This window comes from Nyctereutes procyonoides, unplaced genomic scaffold (assembly GCF_905146905.1).
Source record: "Nyctereutes procyonoides isolate TBG_1078 unplaced genomic scaffold, NYPRO_anot_genome, whole genome shotgun sequence".
Lineage (NCBI taxonomy): Eukaryota > Metazoa > Chordata > Mammalia > Carnivora > Canidae > Nyctereutes > Nyctereutes procyonoides.
The window spans coordinates 10,069,179-10,095,194 of NW_026575040.1; the positions used below are offsets into that span (position 1 = coordinate 10,069,179).

General features: G+C 50.7%; 1 protein-coding gene across 3 annotated transcripts in view; it reads left to right on the top strand.

The window, feature by feature from the left end:
* The window catches only part of MEGF11 (multiple EGF like domains 11), a 341,459-nt gene that overhangs the window by 128,070 nt on the left and 187,373 nt on the right, over positions 1–26,016 (top strand). For all 3 annotated transcript variants that reach the window (XM_055320208.1, XM_055320209.1, XM_055320210.1), the window contains exon 4: positions 3,130–3,230. In XM_055320208.1, the coding sequence (XP_055176183.1) occupies positions 3,130–3,230 (101 nt within the window). The remainder of the gene's footprint in view (positions 1–3,129; positions 3,231–26,016) is intronic.

The following is a 26,016-nucleotide window of genomic DNA, read 5'->3' on the forward strand; positions in this document are numbered from 1 at the left end:
ATTATCAGGGAGGCCACCTGTTAGGCCTCTTTCCTAGTTGGTGAACATCTGAGTTGATTCCAGATATCTCTGGCTTCCTCCTTGTGGACCTAGTCCCTCTTTGTGGTTTATGTCTGAATCAAGGCAGGTAGTAATGTGGATAGAGAAACTTGCTCTATGCGGAAGAGGCAAAGTCCTAGTTTTCTTCAGGGTTTTGGTCATAAGTTGCTGTGAGTGTTGACATAATAGCTGCTTTAAAATCCTTATTTCCAATTCTAACGTCTGGGCCACTTCCGTGTGGTCCTCATTCATTGTCTTTTCTTTTATATAGGCAGTATCTTCCAGTTGCTTCGTGTGTCTAGTAATTTTTAATTGTGTTCTGGGCACTGTGAACGGCAGAGACTGTAGAAAATGAAATCGGTTACGTTCCTCCCGAGAACATTGATATGTTGTTGTTGTTTGTTTCAGCAGTCAGCTAACCTGGCTACATTCAATTTCCAGACTCTGCAAGTTCAATATTTTTTAGCCTTAGCTAGACTGCATGAGTCCTGCCCTCCACACCCACTATTCAGGGGCCAGGAGTTTGGGCTGAGATTTTACAAAGAATATGGGGCTTCCTCTCTGTGGCCGTCTTTTCTGGGGTTTCAATGTTCACTTTCAAGTTGCTGGATTCACTCTGGTCTTGTCTTGTGGTCCTTCAAACCAGTGAGGCTGTGTGTTTTCTATCTGGATTTTAGCCACCTGGAACATGGCAGATTGGGGCCTGCCCTTGAACTAACCTCGCCCCATGCCATTTCCTTCTTCGAGTGTCTCTTTTTCTCCAGTACCCACCTTTGTTCTCTCCTAGTGCCTTCTGGTAGTTGTTTTTTATATTTCCCCCAGATTGTATAATTGTAGGATCTTTGGTCAAATAGGAGCTACTCTGCCATGACTGCAACCCCTCCCCCTAGCCCTTGACTGTGACATGAGGAGGTGGGAGCAAATACCTCCTTCCAACTTCCTTAGCTGGGCCAGCTTAGCTGCCTGTGGCCCCAGTCAAAGATGGAGGCAGAAATAAAAGTCCTCCTCCCTCCATGAGCTCTGTCAGGTCCTGTGCCAGAGCCAAGTTTGCTCTGAGGTATGTCTTTGTTGGGTACCCAGAGGCCGGGGCTGCCATCCATCAGCACGGGGCGGGGTGGGCAGGAGGGGGGGAAGGTGAGTGAGTGGCTGCTTATTAAAATAGGCTGCATTCCTGGAACATGAATTATTTTGCTAAATTATTTAGTTGCCTTGCAGCTTCCCTGCTGACCTGGGGTATGTGTGCTGACAGCCACACTGTCGGTCTGCTTCAGGGTGGAATGGTTTGTTTAAATGCAGCACCCCTTTCCTGACAGCCTGGCCACTGGTCTCTTCCCTCTCCTGCTCCCCACCCCAGCACTGGGAGCAGGTGAGGTTGGGACAGCCAGAAGCAGTGGGAGACAGCTCTCTCCTGGGAGGCTTTTGTGGTGCCGAGGCCACTTCTCCCCTGAAAGGGCTGGGGGATAAGCCAGTGGGGTGGGATGACTGGGTTGAGATGAACTTTGAGCTGAACCTGACTCTCTCTGAGAGGCTTATGCCACCCCCGAAATTGCCAGGAGCTGCTTTCCTGTGCCAGGGAACTAGCTTCACTTTGAGGCTGGCTCACTTTTCATTATGGGCTTTTGACAAAGTAGAATGACCTTAGTTTACGACATTCCCAAATATCACAGATTTCCCTGGAGCCCTGCACTGTCATTTGTCATAAAGTGAGGGCTTTAAGGACTGGAGGCTGGCCCAGCCTGTGCTATGGGACTCCCTTCCCACGTTGGCCTAACCCTCCGTGGAATGCAGGTGGTAGGCATCTCCCATGTCTGGACCCTGTTACTCTGCCCCTTGAGGAGGGGTCAGCAGGGCAGGCTCCCTTGGGGTGTGGGTGGGGATGTGAAGGAGCTCTGGCTTCAAAGCCTGAGGACTTGGCATTGAGTCCTAGACACACATCATGACCTTGGGAAGTTACTTCCTCCCTCTGTCCTTTAATGGCCACTTCAATCTCTTCCATTTGACCCTAGTGTGGGGAAGGGGCTTTGTCTACCAATACCCCATTTTGACTTCCTCCTAAGGACTCGGTCCTCCCACCACCCATTTTCCTGGTCTTCCTCCGTTGCTATGGCCATCCTGTATGGCTAGCCACCCACCCTATGGGAACTGGCACAGAGCGCTAGGTTAAGCCTGGTGGCACTGAGATAAGAGTGACTTGGGTTAGAATCCTGACTCCGAAACTGATTCATTGTGTGACCTTTTGCGAGTCATTAACTTCTCTGAATATCAGTTTTCTTATCCATAAAACAGAAGGAGGTACATAAAATAAGAATAAAAACTCTAAAAATAAAATAAAGATAACACAGCCGTGCTACCTGCCTCAGTTAGAGAATGGAATGAGGTTTTGCCTATAAATCCCTCTGGCACAGGATGAAGTGTCAATACCTGTGTCAGCAGAAGGGCCACACTCCAGGTCTCTGACTCCCTGTCCAGAGCTTCTTCTGCTCCCTGGGATTTGGCTTCTTCCTCTGCAGAGCCAGGGGGTCGGTTCTGAGCCTTCCTGGGCATGGCATGTGAAGCTCTTGCCCAGGACCTGTTATTTGTGGTGTGAGGGGGGTGTTCATCTGCTGTCTGGGACTGAGTGAGACTCAGAGGGCTCTTTGCTGACTCTGTTTCAGTTCTCCAGCTGGGTGGACCAGTTCCCTGGGGGTCATGAGCAATCTGCTTGTTCGGGTGGTAGCCATGGCAGAGATGCTCTCAGGGCCCAACTCCAGTCCAGTTACCCATGGGTCTGGAGGTTTTAGGGAAAAGCCCCTGGTTACCTTCCATGATCACACCAGAAAGTATCTTCCACATCCCTTCTCAATATCATACTAAAGAGTCTGGGGAAAGTCAGCAGGTGTAGCAAACACCATGTCAGGAATACATTCTGCATCACAGTGGCCCAGATGCAGCCATAGATTTTTCTTTATTGTGTTCCTTCATATTCGAAGCCGCCATGCATTTTAAAGTAATTATTGAATGGCATCCTCAATATAGCTTAACACAAATATCATTCTAACAGGAGTGATTGATTTTCAATACTTTCAAGTGGCTTTCTCCCTTGTGCCTTAGGATCAGTTATAAGACGGCGTATCGGCGTGGCCTCCGGACCATGTACCGGCGCAGGTCCCAGTGCTGCCCTGGCTACTATGAGAATGGAGACTTCTGCATACGTACGTAGGAGCTACCTCTCTTTTGGCTTCACTGGGGCTGGGAGGAGAGGGGAAGGAACCAAGGGGAAGGGAGGGAACCAAGGGGAGATAGGGCTGTTATCCAGGCCCTGGGCAGCAGGCCTTGGCTTACCTGAGGGCTCCAGAAGCCCCTGCCTGCTGCCAGCTCTGGGAGGATCATGGGTCTGGTCAAACACATTAGCACAGATTTGTCCATCATATTGATCTCCTAAGAGGAGACGCAGGTCTCCAGGAATGGATGAGCACATTCCTTTTCTAATTTCCATTAGTGGTTGTTGGTAAAGCTCTTGAGTAGACACAGGTCAGTTCTAGGCCCTGAGGGTCAAGAGAGAAGTGGACACTTTTGGAGAGTGCTCTGAGGAACAGTGGGGAAGAAGGACTGAGTGTCTGGCACAGATCTGAAGGGCTCAGAAAGCTTTGCTGGATACAAGGAGACATGAATGGTGAAATGGGTAGCAAGATGGAGGGGGATGGATGGATGCAGAGAGGGTGGAAGGGAGGAAGGAAGGCAGCTTGGATCATTGGACAGCAAGACCATAGTACCTAGAAGGAGGATGGCAAGAATTTGATAGATCACAAGGGGCCAGTTCTAGGAAATGGGAGCATTTCCAGAAAGGATCAGGAGACACTGAGGACAAGGTGGGTGCATAAAAGATACATGCAACCTTCTTCCCTATTTGTCAGCCAGTGGCTTAGAAAACAGAAGCCGTAGTATCCCCAGAGAGACTCTGAGATGGGAGGGCAGTGCTGTACAGTGGGAGATAGATACCCAGGAGTCTGCAGATCTGGGATCTGATCCCAACTTCCCAGGGATGTGCTTTTGGGCAAGTCACTTAACCTCTCAGAGAGAATGGCTGTAGGGTTAAAGTCTCTTAGAGTCCAACGGACTCTCTCCCACCACCTCTGATAGGTGCAGTGGGGCCAGTATGGGCTTTCCAGTGGTGGTCAAGGGTTGTCTCAACTGCAGGAGAGTGTCAGAGAAGCTGGGAGCCCTGCCCCCCATTAATGACAGAGGGGAAGCCACCCCCAAAACTTCTGCCTCTTAATTTGGAGGCAGATTTGGAGAGGGAATTTCCTTGTTAACATTCTCCTTGCCCTTCAGGTGGGCAGAGTGAGCCAGCGTCAGAGAGATAATTTGGGCAGGGTGGGCGTGTTCGTGTAGGGAATGAAATGACAATTTTCCCCTGCTGATGTTACATATCCCCTCTTGCTGGAGAAGCTCGATTCTAATTGCATTACGGGAGCAAATGAAAAATGCTCCCACAAATGAGTTGAGTAGTGATAGTTTTGCAGGAAAAATACAGAGATACTCATGCAAAGTAATCCCTCAAAGGCTGTGTCTCAGGAGCAGAGCAGAGGACTGGGCTGGGACTAGGTGTTGGCCAACACCTCATCTGGGATGGGGCTCCCACGGGGACCTGGGTGTAGAAGTGAGATCAAGACCAAGGTTTTACTGCTGCTGCTCCGTCTGCCCGGAGGAGAGTGTGAGGCAGGAGTGTGGTGTGACCTAAAACTCATAAAGCCCGAGCAGAATGGATGTGAGCGGCCGGCCCTTCAAGGCTCAGGGCCCAAGGATGGACTCGGGAAAATGATGAAGGGAATTCAGATGTCAGCACAGGGCTCCAGGAATGGATGAGCACATTCCTTTTCTAATTTCCATTAGTGGTTGTTGGTAAAGCTCTTGGAAATGAAGGGCAGGCCAGAAGCACTGAGTGTCCTGATTGCACAGGCTAAGTCTTGCTGACAGGGAAGGGCAGCTTATAACCTCCCACCTACTCCTTATGTAACGGCCAGGTACTGCCTGTGGGGCTGGTGGCCGCAGGCCAGTCCACCTCCAGGAAGCCAATTTTAGGACTCAAGCCTCTTTCTGTAGGGGACAGGAGTTCCAGCACTGAGTTGGGTCACTGGCATGCGGGGTGCTGGTGGTGATGATGCAGAGGGGCCTGGGTTTGAGTCTCAGCTCTGCCCCTCCCAGCTTCTTCCTCTTATGCTCCTCCTCATGGTCTTCAAAGCACACCCTACCTCCACTTGATACACATCAATGCATCAACTCCTACAATAGCCCTCTGAAGTAGGTACCCTGCTCTCTCCCAGGAAACTGTGAAACTGAGTCACAGAGTGATTATGTGACTTGACTGGGATCATGCAGCTAGAAAGTGGTAGAACTGGGATCTGAACCTAAGCTGTCTAGCCCTGGAGTCGGCTCTGATCTGACCCACTTGGACAGGCTGCTTCTCTCTCCATGAGCCTAGCCCAGATGCCACCTCTTGGTACCTCAGTTTCCATTCATGTAACATAGGGATAGTGATACCTATACCTCCAGACGCAGGGTAGGGGCTTAATAAATGCCAGCTCCCTACTCCATGGCTTTGGGTCTTACCATTTTTTTGATCTTGGCTTTTGTTTTAATTTCTCAGACCTCCAGGAACCCTGTCCCTGGGATAATGTGCATGACATATATAAACCTACGTGCGCATACACAGCCCTTTGCACATAGTTTCCCTGGGTTCATGGAGCCCTCAAATCACTTACAGAGTCTTTGGACCCTCAGTAAATAATTTCTGCTATATGTTCATGTTTATCCATTCAATTTACACTGTTGCTTGTCAGCTTGTTTCCTATGCAAGTGCTTGTTTGCTAGACGCAAAAGATAGTTGCTACCTCGAGGAGCTTGCAGCCTAGCAGAAAGAGATGGTCGGCACATGGATAACCACCCCCAGAGTTACAGATGCTTCAGTGGGTATCTTGGTAAAGTAGGGCCGAGTAGAATGGAGAGACTGTCTTCTTCAGCCATGCCCACTTACCGAGTGTTAATGAGGAATCAGCTCTAGACAGAAGAGTCAAGGGGGAAGCCCTCGAAGGGTGTTCAACCCAATATTTATTAGATGCCTACCAGGGCCCATCCATAGTGCTAGGCCTTGGGATATAAGAGAAGTGTTAGGAATAGTTCCTGCCCTCATGGAACCTACGGTCTTATTGGGAAGGCCAGGCCACATGCAGAAAAATCGGTGCGTAGCAGCCAGAGGAGAGCCTGCCTGGACTGGCCTGCTCTCACTCGGGGGGCTTCGTGGGGGTTTGGGCTGGATGGAATGGTGTCTTTGGGCATGGATGAGATAGGGAACCCCATCAGCAAAGATGACTGGCCTGACCATGGGGGGTGGGGCTGATCTGGGTTGGGAGGCCAGCTGGGTGAGGCAGTTACTCCATTCCCCAAGGGTTGCTGTTTCAAGAAACACAGCCTGGCTGGCTTAATCAACAGGATCGTCCTGTCTTACCCCACGGGAGGCTTGAAGTCCAAATCAGGGTGTCAGCACGGTTGGTTCCTTTTGAGAGCTGTGATGGAGCTCAGCTCCAGGCCTCTCTCCTTGTTTCTGGTAGCCCCGTGGCCTGTGGCACTGTAACTCCATTCTCCTCCTGATACGTGTGCGTGGCTCCAGGTTTCTCCTTTTTATAAGGACACCAGTCTGACTGGATGAGAGCCCACCCTGATGACCTTGTTTTAACTTGATTGCCTCTAGAAGACCCCATCTCCAAATAAGGTCACATTCTAAAGAATTGGCGAGTAAGACTTTAACGTGAATTTTAGGGAGACATAATTGAGCCCATGAACAGGCGAGTGCTGCCTATTGCTAGTGTTCTCTTGTTCCTGCTTATTGTCATGAGAAGAAAGGAGGGGGAGCAGCCAGGCTTTGTCAGCTGTCCAGAAGCGAGTGGAGACCTCGGAGTCAGGGAACTTGCGTGAGGGGTTGTGCCCAGGGTGCTGGGTGCCAGATGAGAGGCTTGCAAACCCAGAAGCATTCAGGAGTTGATGCCCTGCAGCTCCTCCCCCTCCACTTCTCCTTCTCCACCCCTTGGGGGCCAGAGAACCTCCAGGTTGGGACGCCTGGGTGGCTCAGTGGATTAATGCCTGCCTTCAGCCCAGGATGTCATCCTGGAGTCCCGGGATCGAGTTTTACATCGGGCTCTCAGCATGGAGCCTGCTTCTCCCTCTGCCTGTGTCTCTGCCTCTCTCTGTCTCTCTCTGTGTTTCTCATGAATAAATAGATAAACAAATCTTTTAAAAAAATAAAAAATAAAAAAAAGAACCTGGTAAGAACCCATCTGATGCCAAGAGTCCTCAGGACTGTGCACAAAGCATCTGTGCTTTGTCCCCAGCTGAGGGGACATCATCCTCCCTCCAAAGCCACCTTCCTGGTGCTCATTTCTTGGCAGAAAGTAGAAGGACACAGGCTCAGAGTAAAAGCCTTGACTGACTCTGCCACCAACTTGCTGTGCAATCTTGGGCAAGTCCCTTTGCCTCTCTGCACCCACTGTGACATAGGATAGATCATCCCCGTGTGTGGAAGGAGTAAGATAAAACAATGAGTGAGCTTGTCCCAGAACACACCGTCTTCAAGCTAAGGACTCACGTGCTTTATAAGTTCTGGAAAATTCTCAGCCATATCTCTTCTAATATCTCCTGTCCTTCATTCGCTCAGCTTTCTCCCATTAAAGCTCCAAAATGTTGGACATGCGTTTCACTCTCTCTCTCTCCTAGGCTCTCAATTTTCATCTCTGTATCTCTCCATGCTGTATCCCGGCGATTCTCCTCAGATCCATTTATCAAATCCTTTAGCTCTGCTAATTAACCTGTCTGTTGAGGTCTTAATCTCAATACCGGTGTGTTTCATGCCTAGGAATTCCATTGGTCCTTCTTTAGATCTACAGGTTTGCTTTTCTGTTTTTATGTTTTTCTGTAGTGTCCTGTTCTTTTATTATAAATTCTAATCCTTCAATCATTGCTTTAGTTATTTCAAACATATTTCTTTTATAGTCTTTTTTGGATGGTTTCATCTTGAGCTATTCGTTCTATATGGTCCAGATAGTTCTATCTCAAATCTGTGAGTTTGGTTGGCTCAAGTTCCTAGAGTATCAATCCTCCTGGGTGTGGACACTGCTGATTCTCCCTTGTGGTGGATTATTTCTCTGTTTATAGGTTGTCATTTCTTTTTTTCTCTTTTTTTTATTTATTGCTGTGAAGGCTTGAGCTTTTTTTCTCCTCCTCCCATACTCTGGGGTGTATGAGTGCCCCACACATCTGTCTTGCATTTTCTTATTAGGAACACTCATGGTTTTCTTTTCTTTTTTTTTTTTTTTAAGATTTTACTTTATTTATTTATTCATGAGAGATACAGAGGGAGAGAAGCAGAGACACAGGCAGAGGGAGAAACAGGCTCCATCCCAGAAGCCTGACGTGGGACTCGATCCCCGGTCTCCAGGATCATACCCTGGGCCAAGGCAGGCGCTAAACTGCTGCGCCACCGGGCCCACACTCATGGTTTTCAAACCAAACTTGGTTTGGGGTTCTACGCTGAGGCTGGAACTATGGCAAAGGCTTAGGGTTTTTTTGTTTGTTTGTTTGTTTGTTTTGCTCATTCCTCTAAAAAAAAAATTGATGTGAAATTCAAATAATACAGTAGTAACAATTTTGAAGTGTGCCCTTCAGTGGCGTTTAATGCATTGACAATGCTGTGTTCCTATCACCTCTGTCTAGTTCTAAAAGGTTTTCATCACCCCTGAAGGAGACCCTGGACCCATGAAACAGTCACTCACTCCCTATTCGCTGCTCCTGGTTTTTTGTTTCTTATGGAAAACTTTTTACTTCTGCAGCATCTCTTATTTTTCACTTAGGAGCATTTTCAAGGTTGCCCTACATAGAGCTGGCAACTCTCAGGGCCACATCTGCCCCTGCGTCGGTGTTAAACTTCAGTCTCCTAGCCGGGGCTGGGGCAGCGGGCAGCTGACAGCTGCTAGTGGGGTCCCACATTCCCTGGGCTACCTCAGCTTCCGCATCTGCCCTTCCGCACTTCCTATAAACTCCCCACCTTTTCCTACACTTGGGGGTTTACCTTCCTCTCATTAGAGCTCAGTAAGATATCTATATTTTTATTTTATTTATTTGGTTTTATTTTGGGAGCATTTTTGTAGCAGGAGCGGCCTAACTCTGGACTTTGTCCCTGTCACTGGAACTGTGCCTGTTTTAGTGAGCAGGGGCATGGGGGCTTTATGATCAGACCCAGTGACATTGAGTTCAATGCTTTCTTGGACTGATTGTTGACTTCCAACAACAATAATAAAACAGTGTAACGTCTGGCAGGGGACCTGCCACTTTTCCATGTGGTGTTTCACTTGTTTCTCACAGACAGGCGGAGGGTTGTTAGGGCCCCTGCAAAGTGGAGGGAACTGACACCAGGGGATCCTGAGCGCCTTTTCCAGTGGAGAAGTACAGCCCAGGAATTGAGATCTGTGCTCCCCCACCAGCCCTACAGTTCCTCTCCTGCAGGGGATTTCCTCTCCGGAGGGACCTGTGGCCAGAAGAGACAAGTGGGGTCAGACAAGAAGGTAGGTGGAGAGGTTTGTAGGGAGAGGAAGGGACAGAAGACAAACTGGTTTGATTTCAAAATTTTGCTAAGGTAGGTCTCGGTAGGTGCCAGGATGGAGGTAAGGAGTGGGGGATTGTTGCATGTATGTAGACACAGACCTGTAGGTCTCGTAAAATAATTCCCTGCTGACCCTCTAGAAGGCTCCCCGGGGAATGCAGCCAGCTGCCAGCCCCAGAAACAGCGCTGACGCTACTCTCCTGGGTCACCAGCACCTGGTGCTGAGCTTTGCTGCCTAGAACAACATTCATCCTTCCATCTGTCCATCCATCCATCAACATTTATTAGCTTTCTAAGGCACCGCTGAGTCCTGGGGTTAGAGAGATGAATAAGAAGCATATGGTATAGTGGGAAATATATATATATATATATATATATATATATATATATATATATATATATATATAAAATTCCAACATAGCCTGATAAGCATACTTTAAATAAGTAGGCAAGGAAACTGAGGGTGTCACCGGGGTGGGGGCAGGGGGAAGGAATGGCTGTTTAGCTGCCCCAACACATCCTCATCGAGTGGGCAAGGTTGATGCAGCCACCATGATCTGGTCTCCATTCTCCTAGGCTTAGAATATTCATTTAGGACGCCCGGAGCGGCTGAGCTCCAGGTGGTGATTCACCCTGACCAAACTCATAAGGTACTGATGCTTAACCCTGCTGCTGATTAATTCATTTACAGTGAGCACACAGAACGTTTGCTCCTGTCCACTTGTTAGTGCTTTTCAGGCCCTCATAAAGAATTGTTGAACAAGCAGATTCATGGTAACAGCACCAAGGCCCAGTGGGTTGTCTGGACACCCCCGGTTGGCACCTATTTTAGATTCCTTTGATTTTACTGTAGAAGACCACCTGTCCGAGAGCCACATGGTCCCTTCTGTCACTCAGTCCCACTGGTTGTGATGCTACCTCACCTGTCCATCTATCCCATGCAAAAGTGAATTCCCGAAGCAGAGGGACCATGTCTTCTACGTGGGTTTTTCCCCGGGCAGGCACAGTGCCTGGCGCTTAGAGTGATTAATTACTGAATGAGTAAGAGAATGTGTGAATAAAATAAACTCAGACCCCCAGCACTCAGAAACCTCTTTGGGAGAAGCAACCATAACTCTGGGGAATTATGGGGACTGGGGCATAGTGGGGATCAAAAAATACTCTTTTTTTAAAAAAATATTTTATTTGTTAGAGAGAGCATGAGTGTGGGGCAGGGGCACAGAGGGAGAAGCAGACTCTCCACTGAGCAGAGAGCTCAGTGTGGGGCTTGATCCCAGGACCCTGGGATCTTGACCTGAGCCAAAAGCAAATGCTTAACTGGATGAGCCACCCAGGTGCCCACCCCCAAAAAAGACTTCTTAAAGGAGGTTAGTTCTGAGTGGAGTCGCAACGATGAGTAGGAACTTGCCAGGAGGGCAGGAGATGGGCATTGGTGAAGACAGACCCTGAGTTTTAAAGCCCATTCCTTCCCCCGGGAGACTCCCAGAGCATGTTATTTGCTTCTCTGTGCCTCGGTTTTGTCATCTATAAAATAAGACACCTGTATTAAGTACCTGCCCCTCTGGGCCGTCATGAGGATGAAATGAGTGACTGCAAAGAAAGCATTTGGGACAGAATCTGGCATATGGCGAGGACTCAGTAAGTGTAGCTGCTGCTGTTTGTGTTTTGGATGCGAGGAGGACACTCTGTGGCAGAGAGGCCAACGTGCGCAGAGGTGGGAGGTGGGAAGGAGCAGACGGGATCAGAGAACCATCAGCAGGCTTCTGTGACCAGAGCATGGGAAGTGTGGAAGTGGTGCTCAAAAGGGCTGGGTGGGGATGGGTATGGACCCTGAGCACGACCCCGAGGATCCCAGGCAATCTCATGCGGGCACTGAAGGGGGAAAGCAGCCATGGTGGTGTCAGGGAGCCATCGGTCTGGGGGCAGCAGCCAGGAGGTGGAAGAGGAATCAGGAGGTGCATGGGGATGGGCCAGCCATGGGCAGCCGTGCTTAGGCACCTTGGTCAAGAAGACACAGGAACTCTGGGGTCTGGCTGGCTGCATTTTGCTGGCCTAGCTTTCAAGTTCCCCGCTAGGCGTTTCCCCCACCTACAGCAAGTGCTAGCAAGGTCCTGGATGCTGACGCAGTCACGTGGAAGGATCTAGGCGCTGCTCCTTAATTACCAGCTGCAGCTGTAATTAAACCTCTGCTATTGGACCGGACAGCCTCTGAGAAGGAAGCCTTAATTGGTATCAGAGCAGCTGGGCATTTGTGTAAAGTCCCTTTCTGGATGTCCTGAGCCAGGTAATGCCTGGGAAGGAGTAACCTGTCCCCTGCCCAATTCTCTGTATCTCTGCGGAACTTCCCAAAGGCCCCACTTTCCGTCTTCTGAGTTCCCTCAACATCTATGGGATGCCGGCTGTGATTTCTGGTACTTGTTGGGTGTTGGCTGCTTCTCTGATGGCCTCACTGTGCAGGCCCCAGCTAACTCCAATCTGCCCCCCAATGCCCCCACGCTGGCCTCCTTGCTCTTGTGCTCATGCCCCACCGCAGCACAGGGGAAGCCTTGTGTGCAGTCCCCTCTGCTGGAGCACTCTTCCCCCAGAGAGCCAGGTGGCTCTGTCCTTTATTTCACTCCATCTCTTCACAAAAGTCATATCATCAGAGTCTTTCCTGACCATCCTATCTGAAATAGCAGTCCCCCCACCATCTTTCTATTATCCCCTTTATCCTGTTTTGTCAATTAGTGCCATTGCTACCTGATACAGAGACGGAGAACACGTCAATTTTTATTTTTGGTCTCCCCCAGCTAGATTATGTGCTCAGTAGGGATCAAGGACTTTGATTTGTTCCTAGCTGGTATCTCTGCTCTTAGAACAGCCCCTGGCATATAGTAGGTGTTCAATAAATAACGAATGAATGAACGAACAAATGAAGTATAAATTCCTAAGGGCAGGAGCAGCCTTTTGAAAACATACCACTGTGTGGTCTACAGTGGCTCACAGGGGCCACGGACGGAGTAGGGTGGCCCTACTTCCCTCCGGTGGCTCCCCACTGCTGCTTACTCCCAATGCTGTACCCCAGGCCCCTCCATGCTGAGACTCCTCATTCTGTATCTTGCTTCCCTAGGGTCCCATTGTAGCCTGTGAGCCTTTCTGCCCCAGCCAGGCTCCTGAATTCTCTGCACAGTCTCTCTCTGGGATCTCATAGCGACTGCCCAGGCTTTTGGAACCCCCGGTACTGCTTTTTCTAGCAGCTCTTAGAGACTCAGTGCAGAGCTGCATGGTCTCTGGGAGCCCCACCCGACACCTCCTTCTCCCCTCCCAGTCCTGATCTCAGCCGCCTTCACCCTACCTGCCCTTACTTATTCTCTCTCTCTTCCTGAACAGTGAGCTCCTTGAGAGTCATGGCTGTGGGACCCCTCCGTGTCCCTAGCACCCACCACAGGGCCCAGCAGGGACACATGCTTTGTGTAGCCTTGTTGACTGGAAGGAGGCCATGTGGGCTGGCTTTTCCTGGGGACACCCAAAGGAGTGGTCCTTGGGTGGGATCCTGAGATCCCAGAGTGGAGAGTGGCCTGCCTCAGGGTCTTTGTCCCCATTTCTCCTCCTTCGCCTTGGGTTCCCAGAGCCCTCCAAAGTTCTGGTGTCTGCACCCAGTATCACACATGTGTGCAAAGAGCCTGGAGACCCTGCTCTGGGCTCTGCAGGGATTAGCCCACTGTCCCAGAACCCAGGAGGCTAACCCTCTGGGTTGGAGCTGAGCTTCCAAGACAAGCAAAATTCCTCATGCAATGCTTCCTGGTTTGTCAAGCTCCTTCTTCCCTCCTGGCTCCTGGCCTTTGTAGTAGAGAGGTTTCAAAACACGGCCATTAATGGGGCTTTGTGGATGATGGACAGGCCATTCCCCAGGTCTCTTCCACTGTGTGCTCTTTGATTAAGGGAAGCTGCGTGGCCTCTGTGAAAGTGAAAATGACATCTTAGGGTCTCCCTTTGCTCCAGTGTCCACTCAGTACTCTTGTCTTTGAAGAGCCTCCATCAGCTGTTCATCAAGTAGATGGGGTGGGGGCCAGCTGTGAAAGCTGGACGCCCCCTCGTTACATGCTGGCTGGGCATTGGCCAAGACTCACAGAAGGCCCAGGAGCCAGGTCCCCTAATCTTGTTGCAGGCACACAACTGCTCTCTCCAGCTTATCCATACCTGGGGATAAAATTGAAAATATTTAACTACATGTGTGGCCTACCAATAGGTTAGAATGGAGTAGGGACATAGAGGCCTGCTGTGGTGCCAGGGGTTAAGTCTGTGGGTGCCCGATGAAGGGCAGGTAGGCAGCCGGGGGAGGGGCAGGCCTGGAAGCACTTACCAACTAGAGCAGAAATATTTAACTTTTATTTTTTTAATTTTTATTTTTTAAAAAAGATTTTATTTATTTATTCATGAGAGGCACAGAGAGAGAGAGAGAAAGGCCAAGACACAGGCAAAGGGAGAAGCAGGCCCCATGCAGGGAGCCTGACACGGGACTTGATTCCGGGTCTCTAGGATCATGCCCTGGGCTGAAGGCGGTGCTAAATGGCTGAGCCACTCGGACTGCCCTATTTAACTGTTTTAATATCCACTACCCTTCTCCCCAGTCTAAGTCTTGGCCTGAACCTGAAGATGTGATTGATCTGGACCACATGCATGATATATGGATGCTTGAGCTTCCGGCTGTGTGTACGTGTGTGTGACATTGTGAGTCCACATGTGTGGATGCTACTCCCAACCCATGAATGGGGGTGTGTCTCAGGGTGCCTGACTGGCTCAGTCCGTAGAGCATGTGACTCTTGATCTTGGGGTCGTAAGTTTGAGTCCCACATTGGCTGTAGAAATTACTTAAAAATAAAATATTAAAAAAAAAAGAGAGGGAATGTCTGTGTGACATGTTGTACCAGACAATGTAAAGGTCAAGAACACAGACTCTAGAACTAGACTGCCACCTCCTGCCTCTGTGACTGGGGGCAAATTACTTAGCCTCTCTGTGCCTCAGTTTACTTGATCATAAAGTGGTGTAACAGTGATAGCTTTCCTCACAGAGTTGTCATGAGCATTAAAAAAGTGAATAAATGTAAACCAAGCACATGGTAGGTGGTGTGGAAATGTTAGCTTTTATTATTGCACACACACTGGTATATTTGTGAATATTGGGTGCGTGAGGAGCTCCCCCTCTCACATGTTGTGTGTGTGCGCATGCGTGTTCTCGGCATCTAGACTTGCTGCATGTGTGTGTCACATATATACCAATGCAAAGGGCCCCATACCCCTCATGCCGAGTGCAGATCCACATGCTCATGTATTTAGAGAGTGTGTGTGTTCACATCTCCTCTGGTTCTCCTGAGAGTCACCTTCCCCATCGTGCTTTCCTACTTGTTTTCTCCTTTTCAAGCAGCCAGTGGTGCTGAATTGTCACCAAGGGAGCCAGAATTGTGTCTTTGCTCTCGATGAGGGGGTAGGGGGAAGCAAATGACACCATCAATCTCCTTCTGGGATGGAGCAGACCTGGATCCAAGGGCAAAAGCCAGGGAGGCCCTCCTCCCACCCCTGGCCAGCCAAAGAAGTCCACCTCTGGCCACCTTTACCCTGGGCTTAGCTGATGGCAAGGAGAGGGAAAGTCTCAAATCTGGGAGTCCGGGGGACCCCAATTTAAAGGCAGCCCTCATCCCGTCGGTCTGGTCAGGTGGAAGGACCAAGGCCTTGGCCTCTGTTTATCCACAAGGTTCCATCACCAAACAAATGGCAGAGGCCTGATAGTAAATCAGCAGTGAGTGTGATTTAGAGGACTGTTTGTTTGCTCAGCTAAGCTTTTGGCAAGGTAAATGCATAAGCTGCAGAAAATCTCTTTGAAACAGCCGCAGGGCTCAAACGCCCTTCAGTCCTCCATAAAGGATTCTCAAAATTATATGGACTAGATTAGTATCTCTATTACATAAAACCATTTCAATGCCTGCTCTGGGCTTTGAGAATAAAGTCACGGGACAGACCTTTTGTTGCCGTGTGCCCCTCCGGCACATGGTAATTGAAGATTTCCCTTTAAAAGTGTGTCAGGTGGAAAGAGCTCCTAATTTACTAAGTGGAGGGGCCTTTGTTAGGGAGAGTGATGCTTTGTTCTGCTTGTCCCTTTTAATCTTGTTTTTGCACAATGGACTTATATAAAGCACTACCAGCTGAGTTGGGTCTGGAGGCGGGAAGGAAGGCTAGCAGGGCCTTCCCTTCCCTCTTCCATCTGAGGCTCTCCTCCTCCTCCTCGTCGCCGTCTTGCTCTTACCTCTTCTGGGCCCCGACCTCGATCCCGTGGGGCAGGCACAGGCCCTGGGACAGACTCTGGCTTCCTGGCAGTGGCTGCTCTAGCTTTTTCCAGATCAGAACACACCCTCCCTCTTTTTTAATTGCCTCTCTGCATGAAACCCCAGAGGCAAGATGCGGGGTTGGGGCTACATTCTCTGCTGGTCACTGGGTCTGAACCGAGATGAGGTTTTCAGCCCCAAAGTCAAATGCCATCTGGTGCCTGATGGGACGGTTTTGGTTGGAGGTCCTCCCCAGCCCTGGGGCATTAAGTAGCATTTGTTGTTGGAGAGTCCTCCCCTTGCTGGCTTCTGGCTCTGAGGAGGAGGTCGCTGACCCTGGCTGAGAGGACTCTCTAGCAGGGAGCCACCCCCTTGGGGCTTGAGCCCACCAGGATACTATCAGATGCCAGCCGGGACCTGGCTTTCAGAGATGGAGCTCTGCTCACTCTCTCAGCTATCATCTTGCTTTGCCGGATACTGGATTCCACCTCCCTGGGTTTTAGCTTTCTCAGGGTAATTAGAAGACCTATAGGCTCTGAGCTTCTTTGCAATGCGAGTTCCAGTGATGGAGACTGTGGGGCAGAGGGTTTTCCATTGCCAAGTTGATGGACACAGTTAACATGAGCCCTAGGACCACGGGAATAGTTTAAAATGGAAATAAGCAACTGGAGGAAGAACCAGATAGCAGAGTGGCACCACGATTGGCCAAGGATCATGAAACCGAGACAGGGAGCTCTCTGGAAATGCTGCAAGGGGTGAATGTACATATTCCTGGGCTTATCATGACAAGTTTCCTACGGCCGAGAGGTTCATAAGCTTCCCGAAGGCAGGACCTTCTGGGGGTGACACAGGCCTTCACAGTTTCTCCTAAAGATTTAACTACCAGATGGGGTGGGAGAGGGAAGGGGAAACTGTTGGAGAGGCTGTTTAGGCACCAGGCCCATGGGAACACATCCTCTATAACGACCTCCTTTGGTGGGCATTTGCCTTCACAAAGTAAGGAACTCAGGGACTTACTTTTTTTGGTGTCAGGCTGTCATTTTATCCTCAGAATGACTTTCCTTTCTAGGAGCTGTTGCTCTCTTCACACATGTGAAACTGAGAGGACTTTAGTGTTTTGACCAAGGGCCAGCATCCAGTAAGTGGTGAGCCCATTTCCAGTGGCCTGGCAGAGAGGAACCTTACACACTAGGGCCCCAGACCAGGCTGGGGCAGGGGTGACCTGCCATTATACTCAGGCTCCGTAGCAGAGCCTTCAGCTCAGGCTCAGGAGCCTGGGTTGCAGCCCTGGCTGTCCACTTCAACTAGCTGAGCAACCCAAGACACCTCATTCCCGCCTCATTCCCCTTGCAGAGTTTCTCTTGTATATAAAATAGCATCAAACCCGTCCTGCAAGACCACGTGATGGGGCTTTGTAATCACGAGCCCCTGCTGACCCCCACCTAACCCATGGGGTGGCAGGAATAATGATCTTCTCCTCCCTCACCTCTTCCTCCTGCCACTTCTTTGTCATCATTGTAGCTAACACTTATATAGCACGAACTATATGCCAGGCCTCCCTTCTGTATTCACTTAATCCCTACAACACCCCTGCAAAGTAGGGACTATTAACATCTCATTTTGTAGAGGAGGAAATGGAAGCACAGAGGGGTTGTATAACCTTCCCAAGGCCACCCAGCAATGAAGCAACATGGCTGGAAGCCAAACCCAGGCATCTGGTGTTGGTTCTATACTCCTGACCAATCTGTTACAGCCAGTGGTCTGCAGGCTCAGCTGCCACAAGGCCACATTTGGAAGCTTCTGGTATCTCTGGAGGTTGAGAGTAGGTAGTATTTAGGTAATAGGACAGTGGATATGGAGTCTCCTGCAGCGTGGGGCTACTCCATTCCCCAACCTGGCCATCTGTCCCGCTCAGTTCCTATGTTCCTTCCCATTTCCTACTGAGATGAAACCTCATCTAAGGGACCCCACTATGTGTCTTCTCTTTGCCTCACTTATCTGTGTAATGGGGTGATAATAGTGCCTTCCCCTTAGACTTATGAGGATTAGGTAAGTTCATGTGAAATGCTTGGGACCATGCCTGGCACACAGTAAATGCTTAATAAGTGTCAACTCTTGTTTTCTAGTATGGCAAGATAATGCAGAGAGTGCTTCCCCGCTAGGCTGAAGGCAAAAGGATTCACGGTTTTCAGATCTGGGAGGAAGCCCTGTGTGTGTAAGCTTAGGGTTGGGAGGTGGGGTACATGGCCCCTTCCCATATCCTCCTAAAGACAATGTTTGAAATTGTCAGAAAGAATAGCAAAGAAATCTTATCAGGCTCTTGGTACATGTCAGCTTTGTAGGTGGTGAGGCCCCTGTCACGGCTCTGCTTGCTCCAGAACAGAGCACAGATTGCAACATTGCCTCCTAGAGAACAAAGACAGAAACTCTATTTCTGCAGCACCAGGGGTCTGGGGTTCAGCTTACAGGTGTCCCAGGGAGAAATGGTGCTTAAGAACCCGAGATGGGGGTCCGAGGAGCCAGCCTGCTGGTGAGAGCAAGCATCTCTGTCCGGCAGCACTCTATTTTCCGAGGGGCTCGGTGCCTTCCTTAAATCACGAGTTAGTCTTAAAGGTCTTTGTTTTTTGTTTTTAAGATTTATTTATTTATTTATTTATTTATTTATTTATTTATTTATTTATTTATTTATTTATTTATTTATTTATGATAGACAGAGAGAGAGAGAGAGGCAGAGACACAGGAGGAGCGAGAAGCAGGCTCCACACAGGGAACCCGACGTGGGACTCGATCCCGGGACTCCAGGATCGCGCCCTGGGCCAAAGGCAGGCGCCAAGCCGCTGAGCCACCCAGGGATGCCCAAGGTCTTTGTTAATAACTTTACGATTCAAATGGTGAAAAGGTACACCTGAGCCGAGCCTGTGTCCTCCTGTCTGTGCTGAACCAGCCTCCATCAGAGGGTGGACAGTGTGACCTCTGAAGGTCACTTCTAGCCCGGAATTCCGGGGTGCATCAGAGTGGGGTGAGGACTCCCGGTGTGCAGAGGAACGGCCAGCTGAGTTCCGGGCAGCCTCCCTCTCTGAGTCTGTGATGGTTAGAGGCTCCCCTTGAGTAGAAGACAAAGCTGGCAGGCCTCACGCACATGTATTTACCTTGATGGAGCTTTAAAACGCTGCTCTGACATGTGTACAAACCACACGTGGAGCAACACGGATGCCTCAGCTGGAGGTCTTAATGACCCGCTAAGAACAAGAGACGCTTCTAAGATCTGGAAGCTGCTGTGAGAAGTGGTTCATTTCCCAGGGCAGGGTGCGGAGCAAGGGGAGCCATATGGCCCAGCGGTGGAACAGCTGTCTCTTGAGAAGGAACAATTCGGCAGCTTCCACCATCTGGGTGAATTATGAGACTTGCAGTTCTCATGCATATGTTGGGGCAACCCACCAACCCAGCAGGCAAGCAGGTGGATGATGGAGGGTGATAGAATGCCCGGTGCTTGATGCGCTGGCCTCCTGCATGGCCAGGCCACCCCCAGATACCCCAGCTCCGCGGCCTCCCCTGGCCAGGGCCTGCCTCTGAGGTCACGTGGGCCAGGGCCTTGCCAGCTCCCTGGGGATCTCTAATCTCCACCACCAACCCCGGGCTGGTGGGTCTTCCACTTGCTCCAGAAAATATACATGTCATTCCCTTAACTCTGGCCGCTGCTTGCCTCTTTGGCAGGGCAGGGAAAATCTAGTTGAAGAGTGCTTAGTGGTTTGGGGCTGTTATATTTTTTCTGCTCTATGATCCGTGTTAGGTTAAAAGGGCCAGAGCTGCTTTTCCTTCCCACAGAAGATAACTCAACCTGGACAGGCTCCCTCTGGGAGAGTTAAAGGTGATGAGGGACTTCTGGTTGGCTGGCACCGTTAATATCCTTCCCCCAAAGTGGCCCTCTCCTGTCCCCAGTTCCCCAGCTGGTTGGAATGATGAATATATTCCGGTGTGTTCGCATCCCAAATGATAGCTCTCTTCTTTTGCACGTGCTGCTTATCCAGTGGGGCAGAAGGAGAATGACGTGATGGGTCCCCCCACCGCCTCCGTCCACCCCGCCACCCCCACCCGGTGTGCCAGCCCCATGACAGGTGTTCCTACAATCTGGCAGTGCTTGGTGGTGGGTTGTGTCCTACCAGTTCACAGATAAGGAAGCAGAAACACTTGAGAGGCCAAGTGACTCGCCGGAGATCCTTGAGCTAGGAACCGGAAGAGAAGACTCAAAGTGAGGTCTGTCTGACTCCAAAGCCAGTCTTTTTCCTGGAGACTGTGCCAGGCCTGGACAGAGGTGGACCTACCAAATCGGTGTTCGCTAGGGGTGTGTTCTTAGGACAAAGGCGTCATGCAGGTTGCTGTGTCTTAGGGCTTCTCAGTATCTCTCCCACTGACAAGCCAGGAATTTTCACATTAGAGTCTCCTGGTGATTTTCTGGTCCTCCAGAAGGTTCCTGCCAAAATGTAGCCCTGTTACCTGGGGAGGTAATGTGTTCACCTCCATGCTCCCCAGGATGGAGAGAGGTTGGTATCGGTGATAGGGGAGAGGAGACCTAGGTGGAGGGTAGTAGTGCCCTCTCTCCTTTAACACTTGTTCCGAAGCTATCTCTGTCCCTATCCTCATCCCCACCTGCCTCTTATTGTGAGGATACCCTCAACTTGAGATTGCACAGTCAAGACCTCACAACTAACCTAAGTGGGTTGGCCTTAGATTGACTGCCCAAGTTCATTGCCAGGACATCCCAGCAATGAGGGGACGTGGCCTGTGGCCTCCTCCACATCTCTCATTCTCTGGCTCGTGGGGTCGAGACATAGGCTTAAGGTCCCCCTGTCTCCCAGCCAGAAGAATATGCTCTCCCCAGAGGCCCAGGGCAGGCTCGGGGTGCCCTGCTGTTTTACCTGCTGTGCTTTGTGTGCACTCTGTCCTTGTCACCTCTTCCCCTTCCTTGACTGCCACCCTCCTTGGGGAAGTTGCCTGGAAGGCCTGCGAGGCAGGGTTTGGGTCTGGATATTTCTATGTCTCTGTGGAGCAAACAGGCCATTGGAAGGGTTTCTTGACCATTTCGTGTCTGCCAGGAGGGGACTTTGGGGAAATCCAACTAGCCCCTCCTAAAAGAGGCTGGGGGGCTTGCTTATTGATCTCCAGTAGCAGAAGGTCTGATCCTAGCCCTTAGAGGCCACAGTTTGGGTCTCCCCCTCTTTCCCCCTTTCCCCCCACCCCGAGACAGAGAGGCCTGGCCCTGGGAATGGGCACGGGGATCCAAGCCTGCGGGACCTTTTGTTCTGATGTGGTGTGGCAATGGCTGCCAATCAGTGAAGCCAGGGAGGCTGGACTTGAGAACTTTCCTGCTTGGCTTCCCCCTCTCTCCTTCTCCTTCATGAATTTCTCTTCTCCTTGTGTGGAGGCCATCTGAGAGTTCTCCTCTAGTTACGTCCACTGAGCGGGGAGGACTGCAGGTGACAGCTGTATCCAATGACCTTCAGAGGCAGCTAAGGGGCTGGCACCCCATCCCGAGATGGCTGCCTCCCCTCCCCTTTGTCTCTGGGTCCGACTGTACCTTGGTCTCCCCATGCAATGGTGCCTTCATGCTGGGGGAGGAGGGAGCACCTGGGAGCTGGCTCTCAGGGATGGCTTTTTTTTTAAAGATTTTTTAAAATTTTTTAAAAAAAATTTTTTTTAAAGATTTTATTTATTTATTCATGAGAGACAGAGAGAGAGAGAGAGAGAGAGAGAGAGAGAGAGAGAGAGAGGCAGAGACACAGGCAGAGGGAGAAGCAGGTTCCACTCAGGGAGCCCGACGTGGGACTTGATCTGGGGTCTCCGGGATCATGCCCCGGGGCGAAGGCGGCGCTAAACCGCTGAGCCACCCGGGCTGCCCTCAGGGATGGCTTTTAAGGGTTGTGTGAGAATGAGATTATGCCCGAGTGGAACCCACAATAGGGGTGGAGTTTCGGTTTTCTGATCCCCAGTGAAATGGGGTGGCTGAGGCTTGGAGCCAGGTGGTGAGACCCTCTGGTCCAGAACCCCAGGCTTCATGTCCCCTGGAGCTGGGGACTATGAGTGGAGGCATGGGGGCAGATCCTGATTCCTTTCTATTCCTGGATCAGGGAATCACATGTTCTCAGGATTAAGTGGAACCCTGCCGTCCACTGACCCTGGACATGCCTCTCTGGATGCTAATCTGTCTGAGGCTCTGGGCCATCATTCATACCCTGGTTATGTAAATAGTGCCCTAGGGTTCCATGTAACCCAGAGGCCCTGCTGCTATTACAGCCAGAGATGGTGGTTCTGGCTCAGTTTGATTACCTTGGCTGACAGGGAACTCCCTCTCCCCTAAGGAAGCCCAAGTGGGTTTGAACTACTCTCACTGGGAGAAAGGTTTTTATTTTGGTCCTAGAACAAGTCTCTCTCTTCCACATAACAGCTTTTTAGATGTTTAAGAAACTGTCTCCCCTCTCCCTCACCCCCTCCTTCCCATTCTCTTTTCAAGGTGAAACACCATTTGTGGATTTAGCGATTTATTTTTAAGTGACGTGCCACACTCTAGGCGAGGTGATGGAGAGACAGAAATTAATGAAACAGAAACGGTCATTCACTTTAGGGAGCTCACAACCCAGCAAGGCATCATTTCCAGACATCTGTCCTCTCCTCTTGAATGTGGGAAGGGCTGCAGGTCTGGCTTGATCAGGGCAGAGGTGACAGCCTTGCTGTGCTCTCCGTACTTCCTTTAACCTCCGTGTAAAGCTGCGGAAATCACGTAGCCTCCCTGACCACCATCCTCAGGATAGTGGCACCTGCCTACCTGCCTTGCAATGCTAATGTGTGGGATCTAATGGGAATTCGAATTTTATTTTGTTACAAACAAGTTGTTATTTATATCCAGTCCCGTGGAGGCATGGAGTGGGGGCAGGAAAAGAAAAGTGTTTCTTTTTGTAGTGTCTTTATGACAGTAATTACTACACCTTTTCAGACAAAAGAGTCATTTGTTTAATGCATTTGTTGAGTGCCTTCTCCAGTAATGTATTCATTTATTTTTTATTCAGGCAACGTGTATTGTGTGCTTACTGTACTCAGGGCTGGGGCCAGGGATAGAGATTCAGGGGTCAGCAAAAGAGATGCGGTACTTACTCCCATGAAGCTCATAGCCTAGAGAGAGACTGGCTTTCAACACTTGCTCCCCAGGTAAATGGAGGATGCCGTTTTCAGTGGGTGCCCTGAAGGGAAAGAGCATGGGGGCTGAAAGCCACTACCAGGGAGCCCTCCTTCACATAGGAAGATGGGGACCTCAGGGAAGAGGGTTTGGGGCTGAGATGTGATGGGTGAGGAATGAAGCCTGGGGATGGAGTGGGAGCTCTTGGCTGAGGGAATCACATGGGTGAAGACCCTGAGATGGAATTGAGATTCATGCACCTAAGAAACTAGAAATTGGCAGAGAGTAGAAGAGAAGAGGCAAGCCTGGCCAGATCCTACAGGGCTCCTGTGGGAATAACCCTGGCCTTGGTGTCATCAGCTGGCCCAGAGCTAATGCAAGCAAGGGCCTGGAGCAGAGCTAGGGACTGTGGAGGTGTCACTCTTGCTGCAGGTAGGAATGCTGTGCCCTGAGACCTCCCAGGCCATCTGGGCTAGGGAGTGGGGGCCACTGCCTTGTGCAGTCTTGCAGGGCTCATCTCTTCCCTTTGTGGGAACAGGATTTCTGCTGTGGGATGGGCGGTGCCCCATTCACCCCTGGCTCCCTGTCTAGATGTTCCTTTTCCAGGACACTCTGGTGCCCCGTGCCCAGCATGGTGCCCAGCTAAAGCAGGCTTTGCTGGACTGGGTTCTGTCTGTGATCCTGCGTGAATTTGTTGTGTCACCTGCCTCCTCTGAGCTGTTTGGGGGGTCCTCCTCCGTGTGCACCTGACAGTCCTGGCTATGAGCTGTTAGGGAGGGGAGCAGGAAAGCAAGATGGTGGGAAAGAAGGGTTCTGGCACTGTAAGGTGCTAGGGGGATGTAGAGTCGCTCTGGTAGTGGACACTGGCCCTCAGAGTATCTTTTGTTCCTCCTTTTGCCAAGGCCAGGCTACCTTTACCTGTAGTGCCTGCCAGCTGTTAGTTCTTGCAGGCATGAGGGGAAACAAGGCAGCCAGCAGCTAAGCGAGTTGCCCTAGTAACTAGCTAGTAAATAGTAGATTGGAAATTTGAACACAGCAACTCCAGCTCTGGGGCCTACAGTTTAGTAGCTATATCACACCTTGTATTTTTTGCAAAGCACTTGTTGTTCTGTGTACTTTGCTGCAAGAAAGGTGTCAACCTCCTCATTCTCCAGATGAGAAAACACGGGCATGGAGAAGCACTCACCCGGTCTCCTTCCGGAAGGGCTTTGTGGGGGCCCAGAGGAGCATGGAGCAGAGGCGGGGGTCCGAGTGTGCACCCGCATGTGCAGGGAGCCACAGAAGCACGTGGGCTTCAGTCCTGACTGCTGCCTTCTGAAGGCTTGTCGGACTCCATGGCAACCCACGTACCACAACTCTGGGCCTGATCTTGCCGCTTGTTGTTTGGGTAAATGTTTTGTTGAGCGCATGCTGTTCATGCCCTCTGGAAGTGGGTGCTCTGGGACAGGGGGTAGAAGAAGCAACATTATTTATGTGTTTAGAGGCCGAATTGTCACTTTTCCTGTACGTTTGTGCCCTCAGGGGAAAACAAGTGCCCTGCCTTTTCAGGCTTTCTGGTTTCTGGAAGCATGCTTTCTCAGTCCCCAGGGGAGGCCGAAGCACTGTGGTTCATACCCCATAATGTGAGGCCTGGGCTCCTGGCCTCCTGCCCAATACCACTCCTTGCCACTGGACCTTGAGCAAGGCTTGCCTTGTGAAGGCTCTCAGCAACCAGCAAGCATCCCTGGGCCACTGGGCCCTGCCAGACTCTGGGCTATGTCTCTGCCCTCTGGAAGGAGCATCAGGCAGGGGTCTTTACCCTCCAGCGGCTGATAGCTCAGCTTGCAAGATGAGCCCTCCACCAGGTGGTATTTAATCAGGCCAGCTGCTCCAGGAGACAGGTCGAGAGAATGCTGCAGGTGAAGAGAGACTATGTCAGCGCCAGGGGGTGAGGAGCTGGGAGGTCAGGCTCTCAGCTGTCTCTGGTGTGGGTGACCCTGGGCAAGTAGTACCTTCATATCTCTGAGCCTCGCTATCCCCATCTGTAAAGTGAGTCTAATAACAGACCTGTCTTGCCTACTTCTTAGGGGAGTTGTGAAAGTCGATGAAATGGCAAACATAAATGTGCTTTAGAAATGCCAAAGTGCCAGATGAGTAGGAACGATTACCTGCGTGGAAAATTCGGAGGCAGAAATCTGTTTTATCTTTCCTTCAGCTTCTTCCGTCTGCTTTTCCTCCTTCCTTTCTGCAAATAACTGGCCAAATGGCTCTCCTCTGCAAATACCACGCTAGGTAATGAGTCAGGGTTGAGGGAGAGAGTGGGGCACAGATAAAGACCCGTTCCAACCTTTAAGGAGTTTGCCATAGGTAGGAGCCAGGGGTCACCGGAACTGTGATACAGAGTGGAGTGTGCCCCCTCCCTGCCAGCTGGGCTTCCAGGCCGGCTGCCTCAAGAGCAAGGGCTTAGGCTGAACCCTAAAGAAAAGGTAGAAAGGTAGATGGGCAGCAAGAGGGAAAAGACAGTCTGACATTCCAAGGGGGAGTTTGCTCTAGTGGGGGGAGCACAGAGAAGGAAGGGAACAAGGACCCAAGGAAGATGCTTTGTCAGCAGGCTGCTCTCTGCTGGAATGCAGCTGTCTCTCAAGAGCTGATGCTGACCAATGGATGGGCGGGTGGGGGGGGCACATCAGCTTCCTTCCCGCAGGCTTCTCTGGGGAGGTTGGTGTCTGACCTGAAATGGCAGGGCCCTCCGGGCCATACTGCAGCACCCTCCCCTTTGCCCCACCCCATCCCCCACCCAGGGCCAGAGCTATTGGGTGTGAGCGAGCCCACCAGTCATTGGAGATGAAGGAAAGGTGGAGCTTGTGAGCAGGGCTGCAAATTGTTGAGTTAACGAGGAAGGG